This window comes from Emys orbicularis, chromosome 25, assembly GCF_028017835.1.
Source record: "Emys orbicularis isolate rEmyOrb1 chromosome 25, rEmyOrb1.hap1, whole genome shotgun sequence".
NCBI classification, from domain to species: domain Eukaryota; kingdom Metazoa; phylum Chordata; order Testudines; family Emydidae; genus Emys; species Emys orbicularis.
Genome location: NC_088707.1, coordinates 5,004,697 through 5,026,643, shown reverse-complemented (window position 1 = coordinate 5,026,643; position 21,947 = coordinate 5,004,697). Strand labels below are relative to the sequence as shown.

The 21,947-nt window shown below is 48.3% G+C and overlaps 1 protein-coding gene across 1 annotated transcript in view; it reads left to right on the top strand.

Moving 5' to 3' along the window:
* The first annotated feature begins 605 nt into the window (after window positions 1-605).
* The window catches only part of SOCS7 (suppressor of cytokine signaling 7), a 29,208-nt gene continuing 7,866 nt past the window's right edge, over window positions 606-21,947 (top strand). Inside the window, exons 1-7 of the mRNA XM_065422820.1 lie at window positions 606-1,444; window positions 9,170-9,234; window positions 12,975-13,079; window positions 13,737-13,838; window positions 14,767-14,897; window positions 15,750-15,918; window positions 19,812-19,940. Of these exons, the coding sequence (XP_065278892.1) occupies window positions 606-1,444; window positions 9,170-9,234; window positions 12,975-13,079; window positions 13,737-13,838; window positions 14,767-14,897; window positions 15,750-15,918; window positions 19,812-19,940 (1,540 nt within the window). The remainder of the gene's footprint in view (window positions 1,445-9,169; window positions 9,235-12,974; window positions 13,080-13,736; window positions 13,839-14,766; window positions 14,898-15,749; window positions 15,919-19,811; window positions 19,941-21,947) is intronic.

Genomic DNA, 21,947 nt, shown 5'->3' with positions numbered 1-21,947 from the left:
CATCTAGTTAACATGGCTTGAGTTGAAGGCAACAAGGCTGCAAATGCTGCGTGTGTGTGTGTGTGCGCGCGCTCATGTACCACAATGATGGGCTGGATAGGGGAAATCAGAGGGCAGGCTAAGCCCCACCCCACAGACAGCGCCAGGAGGAAGGGTAGGGGGAGCATAGGGCTGATTGTGGGGCAGAGACTCAGGAGGGGCGGGGCTTATGATAGAAGGGGTGGGGCCTATCGGAGACAGGGCGGAGCAACACTAGGCTGGAATAGGGGTGTGGCCTAGGGGAGGGGGCGAGGCCTATCGGAGTCGGGGCTGACGTAGGGCGAGTTACGTAGATAAGGGGTGGGGCCTAGGGAGGTCGGAGCTAACGTCGCTCGAGGGACGCAGGTGAGGGGTGGGGCCTAAGGCGGGGGGCGGGGCCTGCAGCGGGGCCGGCGGCAGCGAACGGGGCGAGGGGGCGTGGCCGGCGGCGGAAGTGAGGGGGCGTGGCCGGCGGCAGTTTCCCCCCCCCCGCTGAGGGAGAGGGAAGGAAGCGGCGGCGGGTCCCGGGGGCTGCGGGGGGGGAAGGCCCGGGCGGGCGAGGCGCCGCCCCGAGCCGGGCTGGAGGGATGCAGCGAGCCGAGCTCCGGGAGGGGGAGGCGGCGGCGGCCTCGTACCGGGTGCTCAGCCGCCTGCTGGGCTATGGGGCCGGGCCGCAGCCGGGCGGCGGCTCCAAGGGCCCCGCGGAGGAGGGCGGCGCGGCCGGGGGGTCCCCGCCGCCGCCGCTGAGGGGCTCCCGCCCGCCGCCGCAGCTCATGGTGTTCCGCAACGTGGGGCGGCCGGGGGACGGGGGCGGCCCGGCGGGGGACGGGGGCGGCCCGGGCGGGGACGGGCCCGGCCCCTCGGAGCTGCTCTGCCCGCGGCACCGCTGCGCCCTGGAGCCCAAGGGGGACCCGCGCTGGGGGGGGCTCCCGCCGGCCGGGCTGGAGCTGCAGCTGGCGGCGCTGGAGCTGCAGCGCGGGGTGGGCGGGAAGGGCCCCGGCGGCGGCTGCCCCTGCCTCAGCCTGCTGCCCGCGCCGGGGGGCCCGGCCGCCGAGGAGACCAGCGACGCGCTGCTGGTGCTGGAGGCGCTGGAGCCCGACGAGGCCGAGAGCGGCTCCGAGGAGGATCTGGGCAGCCCGGGCCGGGCCGGGGCCGGCGTGGGAGGGAGGCCGGGGAGCCGGGCCCAGCCGCCGCCGCCGCCCCCTCCAGCCGCCCCCGCCGCGCCGCCCGGGGGAGGCGGCCCCGGCGCTAGGAAGGGCTCGCTCAAAATCCGCCTCAGCCGCTTCTTCCGCACCAAGAGCTGCAGCGGCGCCTCGGCCGGGGGGGAGCCCGCCGCCGGCAGGAGGCGCTCGGGGGAGCTGCCCGCCTCGGCCGGGAGCCTGTCCGACGTGTCCAGCCCCAGGGGCCGGGAGCAGGACTCGGGCAGGTAAGGGGGGGGGGGCGCGAGAGGGGGCCCAGCAATGGGGGGAGGGCTCGGGATTGGGGGCTCTATGGTGCTGGGGGGGGGGGCAAGGCACTGGTGGGCTCTGCAGGCTTGGGGCACGGAATGCCCAAGGGGGGCGGGACACTGAGGGGGTGGGCTGGGGCTGTTTGGGAGGGGCAGGCTTACAGCAGCGGTGCACTAAGCACAGGGGTGTGAGGTGCTGGGGGCACAAGACATCAGGGGGCACAGGGGCAGTGGTTGTGTTGCATCATGCTGACATCTCAGAGGGAGCAATGGTTTTGGGGGTGCCCCCATCATGTTCTTGATGCACTAGGGGGGTGTTTTCCAGGCAAAGGGCTGAGTGGGTGCAGATGTCAAGAGTATGGAAGTGGTGGCACATGCGAGTAGCAACAACCTGTGCTTAGCCTAAGGGTGTGGGGAATGAGGCCAGCCTACACACAGACCTATGCTCTCTGTGCAAGGGTCCAGGGAAGCCATACTGGGGAGGTGTGTGTATGCCAGGGTGTACAGCTTTAATGCAAGGGAGGGAGAAGGATATAGAGGCTGCATGCCATAGTATGTGCTTTTAGTGTAAGGGTGGGAGGGGGGTATGGGAGATGGCACACGCGTGCCATGGTGTGGGGCAGAAGGATGCTTTAGCGTCCATTCACCAGGAGAGGCATGGGGTACGCTGTAGGATACATTCCTGTCATTGACAGAAGGAGGTTGGCATGCATATGGAACAGCATGCCCGTTCAGCTCTGTGGGCAGGCATGCACCATGATGAGTGTGTTCTCAGCACAAAGGTCTAAGGAGGTTGTGGGTTATGTATATCCAATATCGTGCTGGTTGCTGTTCAGTCCCTGCTCTGAGGGGCTCATTGTTCCCACCAACAGAGTTCAGGCATATGAAATGTAGGTGTAAGCAGGAATACACTCCTAACAATGCTTTGGGAGCATACCTGGGAAGGAATAGTTGTTGATAAATACCCACGAGCATGAGCCATGGGGTTTTGGGTTCTTGTGTTGTTGTAGTATCTGGTGTATGCATCCTCAGGGCAGAACTTCTTAGTTGAAGAAGGCTTTAGTTCATCAGGCCATTGATTACTCCTAGAGCTTTCTAACTGCAGTTCTTTGGTTAGTCACTGCAGTCATGGCATGCCTAAAAAACACTTGACATTGGCTAGGCTTGGAGTGTGCTGAGACAGCAGCCTGTTGTGCTGGCCTTTGCTGTCTCTTGTCTTGTACTTGGATTGACAAGGTGGGGGAGGTGATAGCTTTTATTGGACCAACTTCCATTGGTTAGAGACACAAGCTTTGGAGCCACACTGAGCTCTTCTTCAGGTCTGGGAAAGATAGTCCAAGCATTACAGCTAAATATGAGGTGGAACAGGGTGTTTAGCATAAGCTGTTAGCGTACATTCTAAGCAACCATTCAAGGTAGAGTGGCCCATTAACACCAACTAAACAAACCCCCTCTTTTTGTCCAAAAATTAGCAAGCACTAGTATCACAATCTAAATTTTACTGTAGACTTGGTGATATTAACAGTACTGTTGTCTCCATCAGCAGGTGACTTCAGGGTTTTGAACCAGTGTTTGAACTATTCTATTTTGTTTATTCCTGGGACACTAAAATCAGCACCTATCTCGTGAGCCATTGATGAAAAGAATTGTGGAGCTGAACAGTGTTGTCCAAAGAACGAGCCTTATGTTCTCCTGGGCCACTTCCAATATGACTTCAGCAATAATATTCAGCGCTGTAGTAGGAATAGTCACATGTGAGCTCTGCATGCCCAGTGAGCTTGTATTCCTGTGACAGCCATAAGTTAATAGGGACAAAAGGAAACTGCTTCAGCAGGAGGAGTGAGGTATTTGGGACCAAAAGGGGCTCATGTGGTGGCCTGTTCTCTGCTCTCCATGTTACCATGTGGGCTTTGGAGTTCCAAGCTTCCATTGCGCTGCAGAGGCTACTTGCTTGTTTTTGCGGCCGGGGATGCTGTAGAGGTGACATTACTTGGCTTTTGTTGGTGGGGAGGCAGGGAGTGCCTTGCTGAGATCTCAAGGAAGTTTCTGGTCAGCCCAGGAGCAGCATTTAATGGACTCAGGAAACAGTCTAGTCCTTGACCAGGAGAATTGATTGGCCTAATGCAAGTCCTTTGTGAAGAGAGGGCATATAGAAGGACGTAGTTTAAGAATTTATGATGGGTGAGCAAGAAAATCCCCCAACATCTTTGCTACTCGCTCCTAACAACCTTTGGAGAGTTGTGGGCCAGAGCACCAGTTTGTGGTAACTATACAGCCAATATGCCAAAAACCTTGCTCTTCTTACTGGTGTAGGCTGGGAGACTGAAATTACTGGCTCCTTCTAAAAGGGGATGTCATGAGTTAGCATCTGAGATCATATAGCCTAAACTTCTTGCTACATTGCAGTGTCAGCTTGTTACCACTTAACGCTGGTCAATGTGTTTGAGCCTTAAGTACTGTTAATGCACTCCTGAGATGAGCCTTGGTGGTTCTCTACATGTGGGATGTTGAAGCTGTTTTATACTGTGGCTTACAAGCTCCATTTACCATAAATGGACCTTAGATGGCAGAGAGATTCCATTTGCTTGTAATGACACTATTTTGCTAATGTACTTGTGGTTTATTCACTCACTCCTTGTTCTTGCTATTGACCAGAACTGGAAGTCTTTAGGATTTCTGAGAACTGAAATAAAGTGGTGTGAAATTAGCTGTTACGTTTTACCGGATTTTGATCAAAAAGAGCATACTGCCACATGGATTCTTCCTTTTGTAGGAGAATTTAATGGTCACCGCTGTTGCAATTTCCAACTCTTACACATGGAAGCATGGGATTCTGTTGCACACATTAGGTAGTATTTTAACAAAGATTAGCTAAATGTGCTGAATCGAACTTCACGAGCCCTCTCAAAAAGGTCTAGATTTGAACTGTGCCTTCTGTTCACATGGGCACTTTTTCATGGAGGTCTCCTTGTGAGGGATAGGAAAGAAGGCACATCACTGTTGTATTTTGTTCTAGTTCCCCTACTTGCCAGGAGGCTACATAGTAGTTAAAGCATCCATTGCTAGCTACTAGAGAGTTCAGCTTTATGCCATCTCGTGCCAGTGAAGAAGAGTAGGTTAGGGTGGTGGGTTGCTGCCCAAGTCTGCAGCCTTATGTGCACAATCTGCTTCTGTGCAGATGTGGGAAGGAAGAAAGGCTGCTTTCAAGGAACCATGTACTGCATTGCCCACATTTGCTGGACCCGCTGTGCTTTAGCAGTGGGGCAGCACCAGGGTTCTTACAGCTGCTTCTGCCCCCTATTTTGTTCGTTTAACCTCCCGTCTGGGATTATATGGTGTCTTTTCTCCTTCTCCCGAGTTGCCTCAAAGTATGGAAGATTTTTTTAGGTTTCCTAACTTGTGTGCTGGGTACCCTTTCTCAAGATACCAATTCAGCTGCACTGCTTAGCTGAGTTGCTCTCCCAAGGATGCCTATATCTGTAGGTTCCTCATGGCAAGGGGTGTTTTGTGCAGACTGCTGGTTCTTTGCCCTTGTCCTCACTAGAAGAAAAAGGGAGTCTTTAACACTTGTGAAAAGTCTAGTGTAAACATGTCAGTTTATAGTTCTAACACGTTAGCTGCTTGAGGTAAATCCTATGCTCTCCCTTTGGGTTTACCTCAATCAGCGAATGCATGTTAAAACCGCAGCATGCCTTGTCTGCACCAGGGTTTTAACATCTATTAGCTAACATGTTAAAATAAACTTTTTCTAATATAGACATGGCATTTAAAGTGTGCCACAGATGGCTGACCTGACCAAATTCTATCGCTGCTCAGGGCTTTTTGAGAAAAAACAGTTCCATGAAGACTAACTTTAGGACTGGGGAAGAGGCTGCAGCAGTCTAAGGGGAATGCTTCTCCAGTTAGTTCCAAGTCGACTTTTGGTCCAGTCAAAGGCTGCTATTCCTGGGCTTGCTACTTAGCTTTCGGGCAGATTCCTGTCCGTATATCTGACTCTCTGCCCCTTCCTCCTTCCCACACCCTTCCCAAATAATTCCTGTTCTAAGATACTGATGCTTAGACGTTTTGTCTCTATACTGCAGAAGGGTGTTTACCCAGTGCGACTTTTTCTTAAATGTTACTGCTAAGCAGAATCCCCAGTATTTGAAGTTGCGGTCTAGGCAATCTATAGCATTCAGATTCCTCCAGGGACCATGTTGCAACACTGCTTAGTAAATGTAGCAAAAGTTAAAAGGAAAACTGACCCCATTATCTAAGATCAATAGTCTGTTCTGATGAACTGGGGTAGACTTTGACTGCAGCTGAATATAGGGATACCCGTGGCAACATTCCTGCCTTTGGGCCTGAGCATTGATATTTAAATGCTGCATCACAGAAATGGCTCTCCGAAGCCATTGTGCACCACTGCTCCATTCATATTAAGCATGTGGGTGCGGAGTTAGGCATGGATACTGCATCTGCACACGCAGAGTCCCAATGACTTCAACAAGAGGCTGCCTGCATGAATCCAGTTGCAGGCTTGTGGCCCTAGTCTTATAGCTGGTTTACAGTAGAGTTCACAAAAAGAACAGGAGTACTTGTGGCACCTTAGAGACTAACAAATTTATTAGAGCATAAGCTTTCGTGGGCTACAACCCACTTCTTCTTCCTGTTCTTTTTGCGGATACAGACTAACACGGCTGCTACTCTGAAACCTGTCATTTAGTAGAGTTCACATACAGCTCTGGCCAGCAGCATCTGCCCACCCAATGGTCAAGGATCTGATCTTTTTTTCAGCCCCTTCTAACATTCCTTTATGCATTCATATGCAGAAGGTGCCACATGACCCCAGTGGGAATGACCGGCCAGGACTTTGATCTAAGCCAGTTTAACTTATTACCATCTCTGCCTGTCTGGAACCAATTACAGAAACTGGAAATGGAAAAGATTTATGTCACCTTGTCCTGACTTACTACAGAACAATATGAGTTCTCATGCCTATTGTCTCAGCTGCTATTGATTTGATGGACAACTGAACCTAAAACACTTTCCTCTCCTCTGATTTCTAATGATTTAAAGATACCCCATCTTAGCCATGTCATCTGTGATGTTTGACATGGCTCATCTGATGCTCAGACTTGCCGTTCGTGCCATGTGAGCCGCTTGGAAATTCCATCACTAGCATTCTTTAGCAACTGCCATGTTCACCATAATGCCCACTTATGGCTCCCTCAGGACACTTAAGGGATCTTCTGCAGTATTAAGTTAAACTGATGCAGTGGTGTTCTGTTGACGGTCACACTTGATTACTATTAATATTTTCCACCATCATTTGGAGACCATTGCTGTACTTGAGAAGAGGGAAAGGAAATGTTAGAAGAGATCATTTGAGTTTAATAGTGAAATGTAGCAGAGTCCAGTCCTTGTGAATCATTTCTGGATCTGACCCCACTGCAGATCTAGAAGTGAGAAATAACACATGGTGCTTTTTTTTTTTTTACATGATTATAGAATGGTAGCGTAAAAATGTAGCCGTTTTGGTAATGGCACAGAGAGGTCCAAAATGTTTCTGCTCTGTGCTATTCATTCCTCTAAGGATAAAATAGGGCTTTAATAATAGATGGTTAGAGGTTTAATTCCAAACTATTTTGGTTTTAAGTGATTCCGTAAAAGTGATCAGTATCTAAATGGTAGGAGTATTTCTCACTACTGTCCTTATTTGCAAAAATAGAACTAAATACTTCCTTCACACCTGTGCTACCCCATCAGAGTCAATGAAGTTACAAAATTCTGCTCTCCTTTATACCTGAGTATGCCCTGCAGAAAAGGCAGGATTATACTTGCATATTCTGCACTCTTAACAGATTTTAATGCCCGATGATACAAAACTGGAGCTTAGATTTCAGTGTTCCAATAACTTGGTTAAATTGGAACATGTGTCTGACGAAGTGGGTATTCACCCACGAAAGCTTATGCTCCAATACTTCTGTTAGTCTATAAGGTGCCACAGGATTCTTTGTAGTTTTTTGGTTAAATGATATCATGTGGAGCGTAACACTTTGCAGAAGATGGGAGACAGCTAACTTTCTCTGAAACTGACTAGCATCTTAAGGGGCTGGTGTTAGGATAGCCAAGGGACAAAGGCAAAACCTTCTAGTGGATTCAAGGGAAGCATTCAGGTTATGGAGAGCGCTTCCTCCTTGCAAATCTAAAAATGGAGGTGGAGAAGAGAGCTCATGAGGAACCAAGTCAGCCTTGTAAAATCCCACTTGCCCAGGGTGAGAGATTCTCTTGGGTGGGCAAGTAAAATATTGGCATTTCCATCATGGTAAGGATGGGAAAGAAGAGCTTATGCCTAGGTTGGTAAATCTTCATGTCAATGTTGCAAGGCTGAATGTAGAAAAACATGTTTGTTTGGATGGCACTGCTCTTAAATTGTGAAGCATGGCACTAAGTAATTGACTCATCTGGCCTGGGGGGAGATTTCCGGAGCAGTGCATTTGACATCTTTCAAGTGGCCAGCAGTTGGGTAGAGTCTTGCTAAGACAATGCTCTAGTATTAGCTTGCTGTCTGCGATACTGGGAGCTACCACTGTAGACACACTTATTAGAATTCTGTAGCACACCTTTAAGATCATGTCTTGCACAAAGGCCAAGATACAGGCTTGATTTGCCTGGAAACACTCAAGTAGCAGCCATGTACTTCTTACCCCCAACACAGGAACTTTGCCTTGCAGCCTCTAGCATGAAACTAAACTTCTGCACAGCAAGCTTTAAACAGGCTAGCTTCTTTATTTGTTGTGGGACAAAAAACTGCTTCCTGTGAGGTTGTAGGCCAGCTGGCCTGCCTGTCGGAGGCTTTTTTTTTTAAACAACAGTTCATGGTCAGCATTGGCTGTGCTCAGATACCATTGTGGTTGGGCTCGCTATAAATAGTCCTTTCAAGTATAAAGCAAGGGATCAAGTTAGAGAATTCTGACCACTTTTTTAACTCTGTCGTTACTGTTGCAAGATCACCTCTTGCACAAAGAGCTAGATTTTTTAGACGAGAGCCTTGGAAGGGAGACTGCTGAGTTTCAATTCCCACCTCTGCAATGGACTTGGATCTTGAGCAAGTCACTGCTACTCTGCCTTGGTTTCTTTTATGTTAATTGGTGATCATACCCAACCGTGCAAAGCCCTTCAGGGTGCTTCAGTCAAGGATACAGTACAGGCTAATTTTCACTGGGTAGTGGTAGTACGTGGCTAAATTTGTAGGCCTCATACTAAGTAAATTTTGGAAAGGAAATTTTACGGGCGTCCTTAGAGATGCGTTTAAGCCCATTCAGCTACATGGAAATATCCGTGTTTCACTAAGGCATCTTGATGTAATGGCCAACCTAGGGAAAGAATTAGCTCCGTTTTAAATAGGCTGCACGACTCCAGTTGGAGTATATTTGCTCTAACTGACTTTCCTCCTGAAATTAACCCGTTCCTTATCCATTTAGAGACGTGATATGAAGACTGAGACTTAGCTTTGTGTATTGGTGGTTGTACTTACATTTTCTAAAGCAGGTTTGGCTTAATATTGGCATACGTTTTCTCATAAATCTTAAACTGCATTGCAAGTGTAGTGACTGGGCTCTACCAGCTTTTCAGAAGATCAAGCTGAACGGTTTTTCCAGAGCTGAGGAAGAATTGCTACTTTCCTGTATTCATTCATTAGCTCTTTCTCTTTCTCAATAGGAAACCCCGATTGACAAGAACTCAAAGTGCCTTTTCTCCGGTTGCTTTCAGCCCCCTCTTCACAGGTAAGGATAGAAAGATGAAGTGAAACACTTTATTTTACACTTTTAGGTGTGTTACTCCTTTAGATTTAATTACAGATAATTAAAAGACTTCCTTTCTGTTCATCTACTAAGAGCTATGCAATCCCAGGAATTACAACCCCCTAAAACTAGAACCCAGCATAAGGCTTGTCTGCACTGGGAAGTTAATGTGGATAAAGGTAGGGTGTGAATTTAAAGCACAATAGCTGTTCCTTATTAAATGCCTGTGGGGGACACTGTTGACAGGAACAGTTAATCAGAAGCAAGTCTGTGTAGACCAGCCCTGAGGAACACAGCTCCTCATTCTGCTTCATGTTTTATTTTCCCCTGTTGAAAGGGCAACGGGAGTCTGAACTGTGATCCTAGCACGCAAAGGGCTGTCTTCATTAGACATGCTGGCACTTGTAGCCACAGCAGTGTGACCTACCATGTTTAAAAGCAAGAATCTTCACCCTGGTGCAAGCAACACTTCTGTACTGGGTTTTGTACTGGTGCAGTTGCATCGGTGCAGAAGTCTGTAATGGAGAGCACCAGTCACATACCAGGACCCTGTCCTAGGCACTATGCAATCACAACAGTGTGTGTTCCTGCACCAACATGAGTTGAAACCCCCACAGAAGTCATTTTAATATTATGGTAGCAGCACACGCTTGGTTTTTTTCCGTAACATGCCTAGCTTCCCGTAGATGTGCATAATGTGCATTCATTCTGCAAACCAGAGATTGACAAAGCCGAAACTCCTAACACCAGCTCCCCAGCTGTTGCCAGTGTCCTGGGATCTTTGTGTGTGTGTGTGTGTGTGTGTACGTACGTGGGAATACAAACCTTGTATAACCCTTCTCTATAAAGAAATTAAAACTTTAATGAACTTCATCATGATGGGTTTTAAAGTAACTTTTCTCCAGAGAAACTTCAGAGAAGAAACTGGAAATGACTAAATCGATCACAAGTTTGAAATCACTTTTTAATTTTGCCGGTGAATGAATCTTGTGACTGGTTTTGTTACTCGGGTTTTTCCGATTGACAAAAATCTTCTAAATAGCTAAACTTTCTGTAATCTGGAGACCGTGTCATCTCAAGACCTTTTCACCATGCCAACTTCCTCAAATGGTCTTGTGTCTGGATTATTGATATCTTTGTCTGCTCACAGACGTCAGGTTCTCTTATGCAAAATACCGGGTAGTTTTTTATTTGCTGATTTTAAATGGGACTTTTCCAAAAATTGACACTCACTAAGGATGACGTAATTAGAACCTGCTTGGACCAAGTTGCATGGATCAAAGAGGGGCCTTGTACCTGATTTGTCCAAAGGTCTTGGAAATCAAAGGTAAGGCCAAGAAGCCTGCCTCGCCTTCTAGGTCAATAAGCTACCTATCGGGAGACGTATGGTCAAGAATCTCAAGACTCTTTACCTTGGGGTGGGGAAGTCAGGATCTCAACTACCAGGCCACTCCTTCCTTTTCCAGTTTCTCCCTGCACCTGGAGGTCCATTAGCGGGAAATGCTGGATCCTTAATTAGCTAGCTTCTAGTCCACAAGACTGAGAGCTGATGTGTTTGCAGCCCCCGTTACCTTAAGTATTTTTATTCTGTCTTTTGTTTTACTTGGCTTTATTTTTAGGGGGTGGCAGTAGGCACGCAGGTGTGAGCACCCACACGTGGGGAAGGCACCTGAAAGAGAGAAGCTACCCAAATAAACCGCCTTCAATCTTGTTTCCTGAAATTATTCAGCGTGTTCTGTTTAAAAATCCAGAGACTTGAGATTGCCATCTGTAATTTCTAGTAAACAAGAGTTGTCAAACTTCTGGTTCTCCAGAGTTCTGTTCAGTGGGCTATCCTCTTTGTTCAGTGTTTACATAGTGCTTGGCTAAGGCCCCTGCATGCTACGACAATGCAAATATTACATCTTGAGAGGGTTTGAGCGAGTTAGCCACCCGCAAGAATTGACATCGAAGGAAGGAAGCCTTATAATTGGCTCTGAGGTTGTGATTCAGATGGTTCAGTTTCAGTATTAAGATATTTAACCAGCCCCAAGTTACGGATTTGATTGACTTTGAAATTGTTTAGCTGGAATTTATAACTACACAGACAGCCACCTGCTTAGAATCCTCTTTAGAATTGATGAGGCTTGGTTATTTTTAGTATTTGATGCGAGTCCAATCCAATAGTGGGACTAACTTGTGGATTTGTCAGTTGGATTGCTTTAGGGTTAGTTTAGTTTAATAGTAGTAGTTTAGCTTTGGTGATGTTTCCTCGGTTTTACTGATGTGTTTTAACACACATTCACTGCAATGGGGTCCAGACCTTTGAGCACCTGGGTCGATACCAGCTAGGTAACAGCTCTCCCAGTTATTTGGTTCAAGCAGGACGCTGATCTTAAGGGCTACTCTGCAGCAGTAAGCAGGCAAACTCCCCTTGAAGTCAACAGGAATGTTGTCTGTAAGACTTCTGGCAGGGATGGGCAACTTTAAGGTGGTAGAGGGCCACAAAATCCTCTAAAACCCTTTGGCAGGCTGGGGTGTATGACGTGGGGGGTTGGGTCCTGCACCTAGGAGGTGAGAGCCCCTGGGGGGGGGGGGTGTTAGAGAGTGAGCCAGCCCCACACCTACCCTGAAGTGGGGACTCCTGAACCATGGGGCTGGGCCTGGTACCCCACTCTGGCCCATTAGCTCTCACCACAGCATCACCTGACCCACATGCCTACATGTAAGGGAGGCCCTCCCCCCATAATACCTTATCCTGTCCCCTTCTTGGCCATTGTACCTGCCCCAAGCTGGGCTGTGATGGGCCAAATAAAATGATCTGGCAGGCTGTTGGCAGCCTCTGGGCTGCTAGATGCCCATCCCTGGCTTATCGCATCTGGCCACAGGTACCAGTGCATGAAATTGGCCTTTTAAGCCACGTCGTGAGCATTAAAGCCATAGAGAACTTCAGGGGAGTTTTTGTAATGCTGTGGTGGTCAGCATCTGAATCTAGAAATCAGAAGTGCACAACGAAGCATATTGAGGGTTAATATCATGAGAGAGAACGTGGTCAAAGAACTGCCATTGAAGTATTGCTGACTATCTTCCATTTGGGTCGGTTGGTGGGAAAATCTCTTTAATAGCTAAAAACATGAATGGGTTTTTAAGTCCAAAATTTGACTGTTCCATCAGATGTGCCTTTGGCTATTGGAGTCTTTCCCTTTGTGTCTAGCAAATACCTAGGAGTGTGCATGAAATGCACACGTTAGGAAGCCTTGGCAAGCACTGGTATGTTTAATGTAGCAAATAGAGTTAAAAAACAAAACACAACCCCTTCTGCGGTATACCTCAGTCACCCAAACTCACTGCCTGCTGTGTCAGCCTGGAAATCTTGCCTGGTAATAGCCTTCAAAATGACTGAGTCTGTTGTGCTATTGAAAGACTTTCTACTGTGTATGCTGAACTTAGGTTGGGTTCAGAAGCATGCATCAGTATTTGCCATTTGCTCGCACTTGACTGTTGCTTAGAGCCTGACCTTTGGGCTGCTGGGGCAGAGTTGATCAATGTCTTAAAATCAGTGCAATGGGGAAATTCAACTTGAAAGCATTTAATAGGAGACTGAAGCAGAGGCCTCTGACCTGTGTGGAAACTGACCTCCAAAAACTTTCTAAAGCCACCTCCTTGCTGCTTGACTGTCTCTTCCCTTTGCATGCTCTGGAGAATGTGCAAACTCTTACCAGTCTCTCTCCATGAATCTTCAGGTGAAACTGTGTCACTAGTGGATGTGGACATCTCCCAGCGAGGACTGACCTCGCCTCACCCTCCGACTCCTCCACCTCCGCCACGGAGAAGCCTCAGCCTGCTAGGTACTCTACATACATCCCCCTAGAATTTCCTTCTTGGTCATGTCTGTGGCTGTAAGTGGTAGGGATTGAATTATTTTTCCATTTTTGGAGTACAATGCAGGCTCTTACAGGATCCCTTCCGATAAACTGATCTCGCCTTCCCAAGCAAAGGATTTCTTCCAATTCCATATCCAGTGCTGCTGCTGAATCAGTTGGCAGGGCGGGTTATTCTAGAACACTGTGAGGTGGTCCCTTTCTCCCGGGTTCAGCATGCTAACTCGACAGCACTCCCTGGCTTCTGAGATTGAAACGCAAACTTGCATGTCTCATACGTGGCTGCATATTGGGCTGTTGATGTTCTTAATCTTGTATTGCCGGACACATTCTCCCTAAATACCCAGTTTAGAAACTAACTTCTTGATTTGCAGGAGAGGTGGTGTATGTATCCAGGTGACACTGAGTGACACAAGTTCTGAGGTGACATCAATATCTGCTTTTCAGAGAAGCTAGTGAAAGGCTGAGCTGTTGGCTAATGTGCCATCCCTTCCCCTCCTGCTCAGCGCTGCAGGCAGAGCTGAACGCTGGGCTTGCTCTTGCTCCATTGGCAGGTGCTTGGCGATGTAGCAGCTCGCTTACTTTCCTATATTCTGAACCTCTCTTGCTTTTGTTCTCTTCTAGATGATATCAGTGGGACGCTGCCTACATCTGTTCTAGTGGGTCCGATGGGGTCTTCCCTGCAGTCTTTCCCTCTGCCTCCGCCTCCTCCACCCCATGCCCCAGGTCAGCTTAGTTTTAGTGGCAAGGCTGTGTTATACAGAGATCTGGACTAATCTTTTTTGGCAAATGTCTGACCTTACTGAAGTCTGTATTGCCTGTAAGAACGATAGCAAGGGTTGGGTGCTGCCCCCTTGGCTGGTTCAGGTAATGCAAGATTGAGCTGGTCTTCTACCCATGTTACATACTGGGACATGGTTGAGTCAAACCTCTAGGTTCCTTTTTAAACTATTTGTACATGTAATGTGGCTGTCTGCATTGCTCATAATAGCTTAGTTACCCTCTTCCATTTGGCAACTCTCAAATCTCCACTTCCTCCCTTAGGCTCAGCAGAACTAGAATGTGCATGAATCACAGCCTCTAACCCTAAACTGGCTGCAGGATGCACTGCATGGCCTAACAGGTGTCTTCTGTGATCACTGGGGCCTCTTGTCTGCTAGTGTTAGCGTAGTTCTGGGAATAGGGCTCAACACTGGCTCCCTAGGCACCGGAGTAAAATCACATACAGGGCTCTGCAGCTACATAGCTCTATCACTTAACCTTCCGTTTTCTATCTTCCCGCGTCAAATTTTTTAAGCTGTCAAATTTTGGGCCTAAACTACTTTGACAACATCCCTCTCCAATCCATTTTAAAAGCAGGTGAAAAGGCCTTGGCATTTCCATGGACAGGCCTCTGAGGGGACACGGGTGAATAGCTGGTGAAGACAATGAATTAGTTGCCTTGGAGTTGCTACCCAGGTTTCCTCACTCTGTCTTCATTCCCAAGAACACTGTCCATCCATCAGTAAAGCTTCTTTTTCTATGCCATGGCTTCATTGCGCCTGCTTTGTCCTCTAGAATCCAGGGCCTGTTTGGGGAGGGCGGCTCTTATTCTTTGCAGTGTTGCTTGTAAATGAGTGACCGTTGCCTGCCATTGTTGGTTGTTTCCTTGCAGATGCGTTTCCCCGGATCGTCCCGTTCAGACCGACCGAGGCAGTGAACAGCCAGGCCACCCAGCATCTTCACTGTCCTCTCTACCGACCAGACTCGAGCAGCTTTGCGGCTAGCTTGCGAGAACTGGAAAAGGTAAAGGCTTCCTGTGGGGTCTAGATCTAGGGTCACTCTTACAAGATCTCCAGTGGGCAAAGGCTCTCCATTGCTGGACTAAGTCAGAGATCAGCCTTATGGGCTTCATTATTTTCCCCATATGCATTTGGAAGCGTGTGATGGGGATAGGACAAAAGGAAAGATGTGTTTCCCTAATGATAGCCCTGCCAGTGATCCGTTCCTCACTTGTATATCCCCACCAGCTTGAGAAGCACTTGGATATAATTGGAAGAGGGGTAATGTCTTCCTTATTCTGGTAGCTTGCATGTGTAAAGAGATGTTGCTTGTATGTGGTAGAGGGACGTGATGGCCTTGTTTATTCTAGGAAATTGACTCATTGCTGTCAATGATTGACCATCTCTCTTCCTGGACTAGTGATGAAACAGGTTTATCTGCTAGTATAGCTAGAACAAAATGGTTTAATGTCATCTGACTTTCTGTAACAGTGTCTAAGTTTGCTCTTAGTGTTCCCCAGCAGCAGGTTATGGGGGACCTGTGGCTGATACCTTTGGTCCGCATCAGATGGTTCCCCAGTGTAGGCTGGATTGTTGATGGCAATTTATACCAGGATGCTAAACTGCTCCTCTTGTGGTGAAATACTGGCCTTGCCGAGGAAATGCTTCAGCACTGCTTTTGCCAACAGCTACAGACAATGCCAAACTGTTAATTCTTCCTGGGAGCGCACTGGTGCTAGGATGGGGCAGTAAAGACTGGCAGTTCTTTGAATCCGTTGATGGCTGAGTTAAGCCGTTTAGTACAGAGCTGTTAATGGGCAAGTGCCTTTCTAGCTTACCAGAAGTCTGAAGACATCTTTGCACTCTCTACTGGTAGTGTGGTTGGTATTGGGGACCAATGAACTGGGAAGACGCAGAAATGAAGCTGAAGGGGAAGCCAGACGGATCCTTCCTGGTACGAGACAGTTCCGACCCTCGTTACATCCTGAGCTTAAGCTTTCGATCACAGGGGATCACCCATCACACCAGAATGGAGCACTACAGAGGTAAGAGCAGCCAGGTTCTTGGAATAGTCTCGTTCACTGAGATGTGGCTGTGACCCATCTGCTAATCAGCTCTGCGCTGCAACTCCACCTGTCTGTAGGAGCCCAGAACAATGCGTTGTGCAGAGACCTGCTTGCAAAGGGGGAACTGAATGCAGCCATATCTTGCCTTCTGCTTCTGTGCTAAACTGCAGACCTCAGTGAGGGTTCTGTTGTGGGTTGATCCCAGAGGCTATAATGAAGGACCTAAGTGGGAATATTTGGCTCTAAGTTGCGTGTGTGATTGATCCTATTAAAAAAACAAACAAAAAACCTAACCTTTTCTACTCTCGCACGACAGGGAAGGCTGAATAAGGAGCCATTCACCTCATGAGTTGTCATAGCACACAGACTAGCCTAATTTGCAGCCATCTCTGCGGACTGTTCTTGTCATAGTGATCACAGACTTAGTGGCCAAGGGAGGGTCTCGGGCTGTGAATGCTCCATTAATCCCTTAACTCCTCTGAACGGCATCTTCCCATCCCCCTCCTTCTCAGACATCACTCCATTGAGAAACTGAGCAATATAATCAAAATCCCCTAGTCCCTTTTCCTCCATGCCCATTCCGCATGCTTCATTTTGGGAAAGCTTATTAAGAAGGAGCTAATGGACTTCCAAAGTTGCTGTGCAAGAAAACATGAAGGAAAAGCTTATTGATTCATTAATAGAGCTTTAAGGCCAGAAGGGACCATTGTGATCATCAAGTCTGACCTGCATAGAAGACCTAGCTCAGTGTGCAATCATTGTACCTTGTTCTTATTTATGAGAGAGTTCAGTTATTTTGGTTGTTGGAGACTAGCAAGGCTAAAACTTTGGGACTATTTAGTCTTGATGTTTCACCTGTTAAATGGGAGGTGATCATGGGATGTCATTGCTGATGAGTTACTTTGCCTTTTGGTCACTTTCACACTTACTGTGTTAGAGCAGAACTTCAGCGTTCATGTGTCTGGCTGGTACAAACTGCCGATGTCCAAGCTGAAGTTTTAACTTTGATCTTGTGGCTTTTCTATTCTGAGAACTCTTTGCATGTTGCTTATACCAGCTTCCTGCCTCATTTGTCATCTTGCTGAAGGATACTGCCCCCTACCCACAAGCATTTGCATTTCAAATGTGGTTTTCTGTGTTGGGACTGCACAAAATGTTCTGGAGGGTAGCAAAATGCCTGAGATACTCAATGTTGTGAGGAGTACCATCAAAACAGATGGTCTTACAACTCCCCTGTAACAAATCAGCAGCCTTTAACTAGGTGCAGAAGCACCAAAGTACTTGGGAACCTCGGTGGATACCAATATTAACCTCTAAAGTCATGCCTGCAAAAAGGGTTTCCCTCTGAGATTGCCTAGCCCACTTCCCCTTTAGACAGTGGCCCTTGCCATAAAGCTGGAAAGGGCAGATGCTGGTAGCAATTTGTAATTTGAGGCCCTCTTGACAAAAGTTCTTGTATGGTGACTCTCTCCTACCATGAGCAAGAGCTGGAGCAAGTTTCCTTTGCTGCTTCTCAGGTTTAACACCTCAAGGGTGAGAGGTCTCTGTTACCAGAGCTTCATTCCAGTACTTCTGTAAGGCTGTTACCCTTCACTCGGCGTCGCCTCCACTGTGTGGCCATGATCAATCGCACCTGTGTACATGTCTGGTTGTATTCCCCCTTTCCCAACTGCCCTTCACAAGTTGCTTAGACACGGGTTCATCAACGCACCTAGAGCGTGTGCTTAGCTATTAGCATGTGAGTAGTTTTATTGACTTTTAAATGGGATTACTCATGGTTAAAGTTAAGCATGTGCTTAGCTGCTCTGCAGGGTTGGGGCCATAGATTATAAACTGTTCGGCGCGTAGTCCATTAATAAAACTTTCAAAAGTGACAGACCCTGAGGAGCCCAAGTTTCATTAAAAGTCAATGGGACTTAAGATCCTAGGTGCTTGGGGTTTTGGCTCTTAAGTAACTAATGTGGTTTTGAAAATGTTACCCCATGTCTTTGTGTGCGGTGTGTAGTGTAATGAGACCCTGATTTGGGCCTCTGGGGCCCAGTCGAATATAAAAGATGAATTCCAAAGCTCAGAGCTGCCTCTCCACTCCAACAGTCGGGTCACTTGCAGCAGTTCCCAGGAATCGCCTGACAGACAGACCCCAGCACTCCTGTTTGTGTAATTAACTCTACACTTACACTAGGATTGGCTGAGCTGTCTGCTGAATGTGCTACAGCTGTTCTGAAAACTGCAGAGCTGAGCACTTTGATAAACCAATGGAAGTGACAAGTGACTGAGCTAGAGGAATGGTAAATAGGGAAATATTTGACTTTCAGATTTCAGGTGGGTGAAATGGCACAGTGGGACATTTATTTGTGCCTAGGGACTGTAGCATACATGCTACATAAAAATTTCCTGCGTTCTGAGCAACATGCAGACAACTATTCTTTGATCTTCCTGAAGCAGGTAGATTTTAGAGCCTGGGGTTTATACTATACTTCTGGGGGATTAACAGCTCAGTGTTACTAAATAGCTATTCCTGAATAATTCCATGGGTAGGCAAGCCCTAAAGGCTGAAATTTGCACTGGGATAACTACATTGATTTAGCTACACCTTGGCCAGTCCCTAATTTAAGTGCTCTCTGCATGTCTGTAATACCGAATTTACTGATAACTTATTGGTTTAAGTTGTGGCATTGCAAGCGCTGCTCTGGGCCAGTACAGCATGTCTGCATTCAGGGTCTGCCCCACGGGGGTACCAGCCTTGGAGTAGGTGCCCACATCTCTAATGTCGAGTTGGCCCTAGGTGTAGCTCTTGGGGATGTTACCTCTGCTGTTCGGATGAAGCTGTATTCCATACTGTGCCCTCCTGAGGTACTTCTAAGTCCCTGTGCTTGCTCCTCCATTGCTAGGGGTCTTCTCTCTGCTCTGGTCACACGTTCCAGGCAGAGGGAAGGAGAAGACCTGGCACTGTGGGGTGCGCAGATAGCATTCCTGCAAGCAGGGGGGTGAGTGGGCCTGCATCTTGGGGTCGGGGAGGAAAGTGGTCTCCAATCACTGCACAAAGATGTTGAGAGAATGGTCTTGGGTGGCTTCTAAGGGTCAAACTAACCTACTGAGAGATCTCAAAGTAGCTTAGATGGGGGAGGGCTGTCTCTATACTGGCTCTTCCCAGCTTCATCATTTCCAACCCTAGCTTAATGCAGAAATTGTATCAAGAGGGCAACAAGGGAGAAACTATCACTATCCGTGTATCTTACCCCTGCCTCTAGAGTGAGAGGGCAGTGTTGGACTGAAGCGTGTCATAACATGGGGCCACACCATGCCCGCTTGTAGAGGTGATGGCCAAAGGGTCTAGAGACACAGGCTCCCCGGTACTTACTCTAACAGCTGGGATGTATCTGTTTGGGTCGGCTGGGCTCGCTGTGCTCCTGCTGCAGCCGCATTCTTCTGCTGGGATGGTGGTGTTGGGGCCCTTTAGAGCAACACCCCCTTGCCTCCCCCCCCCTCCGCCCCCCCGAGACACAGTGGGGCAGGTCACTCCTCTCAGAGCTATTGCTGAAGGTTATCTGCAGTTTCATGGAGAAATCACTGCAGCAGGTACACTCGGGTCACATTTTGGGGGGTTTCTTTACAACAGCAAGGGCTTAGAGGCGTTTTTAAGCAAAAGCGTACTTGTCAGTGGCGTGGGCATGGGCCATAATACCAGTGTTAATTCAGCTCTGAGAGGGTAGCCCAGTCACTGGCCGGTCTGTTGAAATTGCCCACAAGTACGCCAGCGATGGTGGTGACTTGGTCATCTGTCCTTTGGAGACATGAGTGAGCAGCGCAGATTAGAGTCTCTCCTCTTCCCTGCCAGCCCCTTTGTAATACGAAACATTTCTTGTTGGAAGGAACCTTCAGTCTGTGGTGTCACCCCAAATTTGAGGATCGCTGCCAGTCTGTGGTGGAGTTTATAAAGAGAGCGATCATGCACTCGAAAAACGGGAAGTTCCTTTACTTCCTGCGATCTAGGGTTCCAGGTGAGTCTTGCACCTAAAACTACTTACAACTTTTTGTGTGTGTATGTGTTTGATCTGTGATCAGGCTGGGCAAGTCCTAGAGCTGTGTGTTGTGCGCTGTGACCAACACTCTGACACGTGTCCTCGCACATCCGCTTTGTATGTGTGGCTGAAAAGAGTTTCTCACCCAGAGCTTGTTGTGGAAATAACCTTCCCCCAGGCGGGAGCTCATCTCAACATCTCCCACACCCAGGAAGTGCAGGGATTACTGGGGGATCGCTAACTTTTTATCCACGTTAAATGAATGACATAAGTATCTGCTCCCATCATTTGCAGTAGCCCTGGATCCCTGCACTGTTAAACGCTTATTAGCCAGTTCTTTTCAGCACTAGCGCGATAGTAATGGATAGCTCATTGCTATTACAGATGTGGCTGTACCCACTAGACAATGGACCCACCCCCTCGACACACTTCCTAGTGCTCCACGGTGCACATCACGCCGTGCGCCTGGTTTGTAGCCAGTTAACTAGTTGCTAAAACTTGATGGTTTTCCCCCAGTCTCAATGCTGCTACCCTTTCTTGTGGGCAACTCAACAGTTCACAGCTCTCCAGTTCTCCCCTTGATCTCGCTGGGCAGAGACACATTAAGCAGTGCAGATGCATGGGAAGATTTCCAAGTGGTGAGCTAAACGTGAGCCTCAAGCAGTTGCTACTGTCGATTCAGAGTCCCTTGGGGAACAGCAGTGCTGGAATACATCCGTGCTTGCCACAAGAAGGGAGCATTAGTGGGGTTCTGTCAGTGCATGTTTGATTGTGGCCTGCTAGGGAACAGGCTTCTTGCAATTCCACCCCAAAGTCAAACTCGGTGTGCATGCTCACGATTCCCTATTGCCCCAGTGCAATCTGACAGCAGAATTCGCATTCGCGTGCTGGGGTATTCTGTCACTGGCTCCCTCTCCCCCCTGTATCCAGAAGCTGATGGGATAAATCCAGTACGAAAGGAAGAAAATACTTCTGTAAAGTGAATAAATGTGAAACTGATTTGAAGGGGGCAGTAACGGGGTACACAAGTTCAAGTGGGGATGCACAGTGACCCCTGAATTAAATGGCTGGAGAGTGAGGAATCAGCACATTCAGCCACTCAAACAGGAAGTTGCAAAGAGCTGGAAGCGAATGGTAGCGATATCTACACAGGGTGATGAGGGTGTGAATTTACAGCTTGTATTACAGTCCTAATTAGCGAGCCCAGCTGAGATTGGGGCTCCATTGTGCTAGGCCCTGTGCGTAACTAAGGCCCTTCTTCTTGGTGTGCGGGGAGTCAATAAGATACATTTGCGCACACCATGTCTTGGAGTAACTAATACAGCTCCCCTTACTCTTGTCTCCAAAATACCCCCATGTGCTTAGACCTGAAAGATTCTTTCCGTTCAGCCCCCTGTTTCTCCCTGAAATCTCTCCCTCCTCTCTACAAGGAGAGTAGCTTATTTAAAAGCAACTTACTCCAGGCAAGTGATCATCTCCTACCCGCCTCCCTGGGGTCGGTGTAGGAAAGGTCGTTGAATGGCACTGCTTGCCTCTCTCAAACTGCACATTCGCCCCTGCTGTCTCACCTGGATCTTAATGCTTTCCTTGTGACGCCCCGCTGGGGTGCAGCCCTGAATCTGAACAGGTTGTGCAACCCCTATGCCAGCAGTGATTTCTGGTGCACTCTCCCTGAGTCAGAGTGCCTTGGATCCATATCTCCTCTGCACACTTGTGTATGCTATATTGCAGCAGAAATATTGTTACCCTCTTGGTGTGGGGGTTTCGCGTGTGTATCGGGCTGCTAGCAGCGAGGCAGATGGCTAGCGCAGTATGCAGATCTCTCGCTGTGTCCCTGTAGTTCCTGGCTGAGCTCCCAGAGGCTTATTCCTCTTTGCGGGGGCACAGGGGGGGAAACCCTCAATTGATTCCTTTTCTTTGCTTTCTCAAAAGCTGGCTCACTGCTTCCTGAGCTGCCTGGAGCAGTTGCAAGCCCATCTTAGTGTG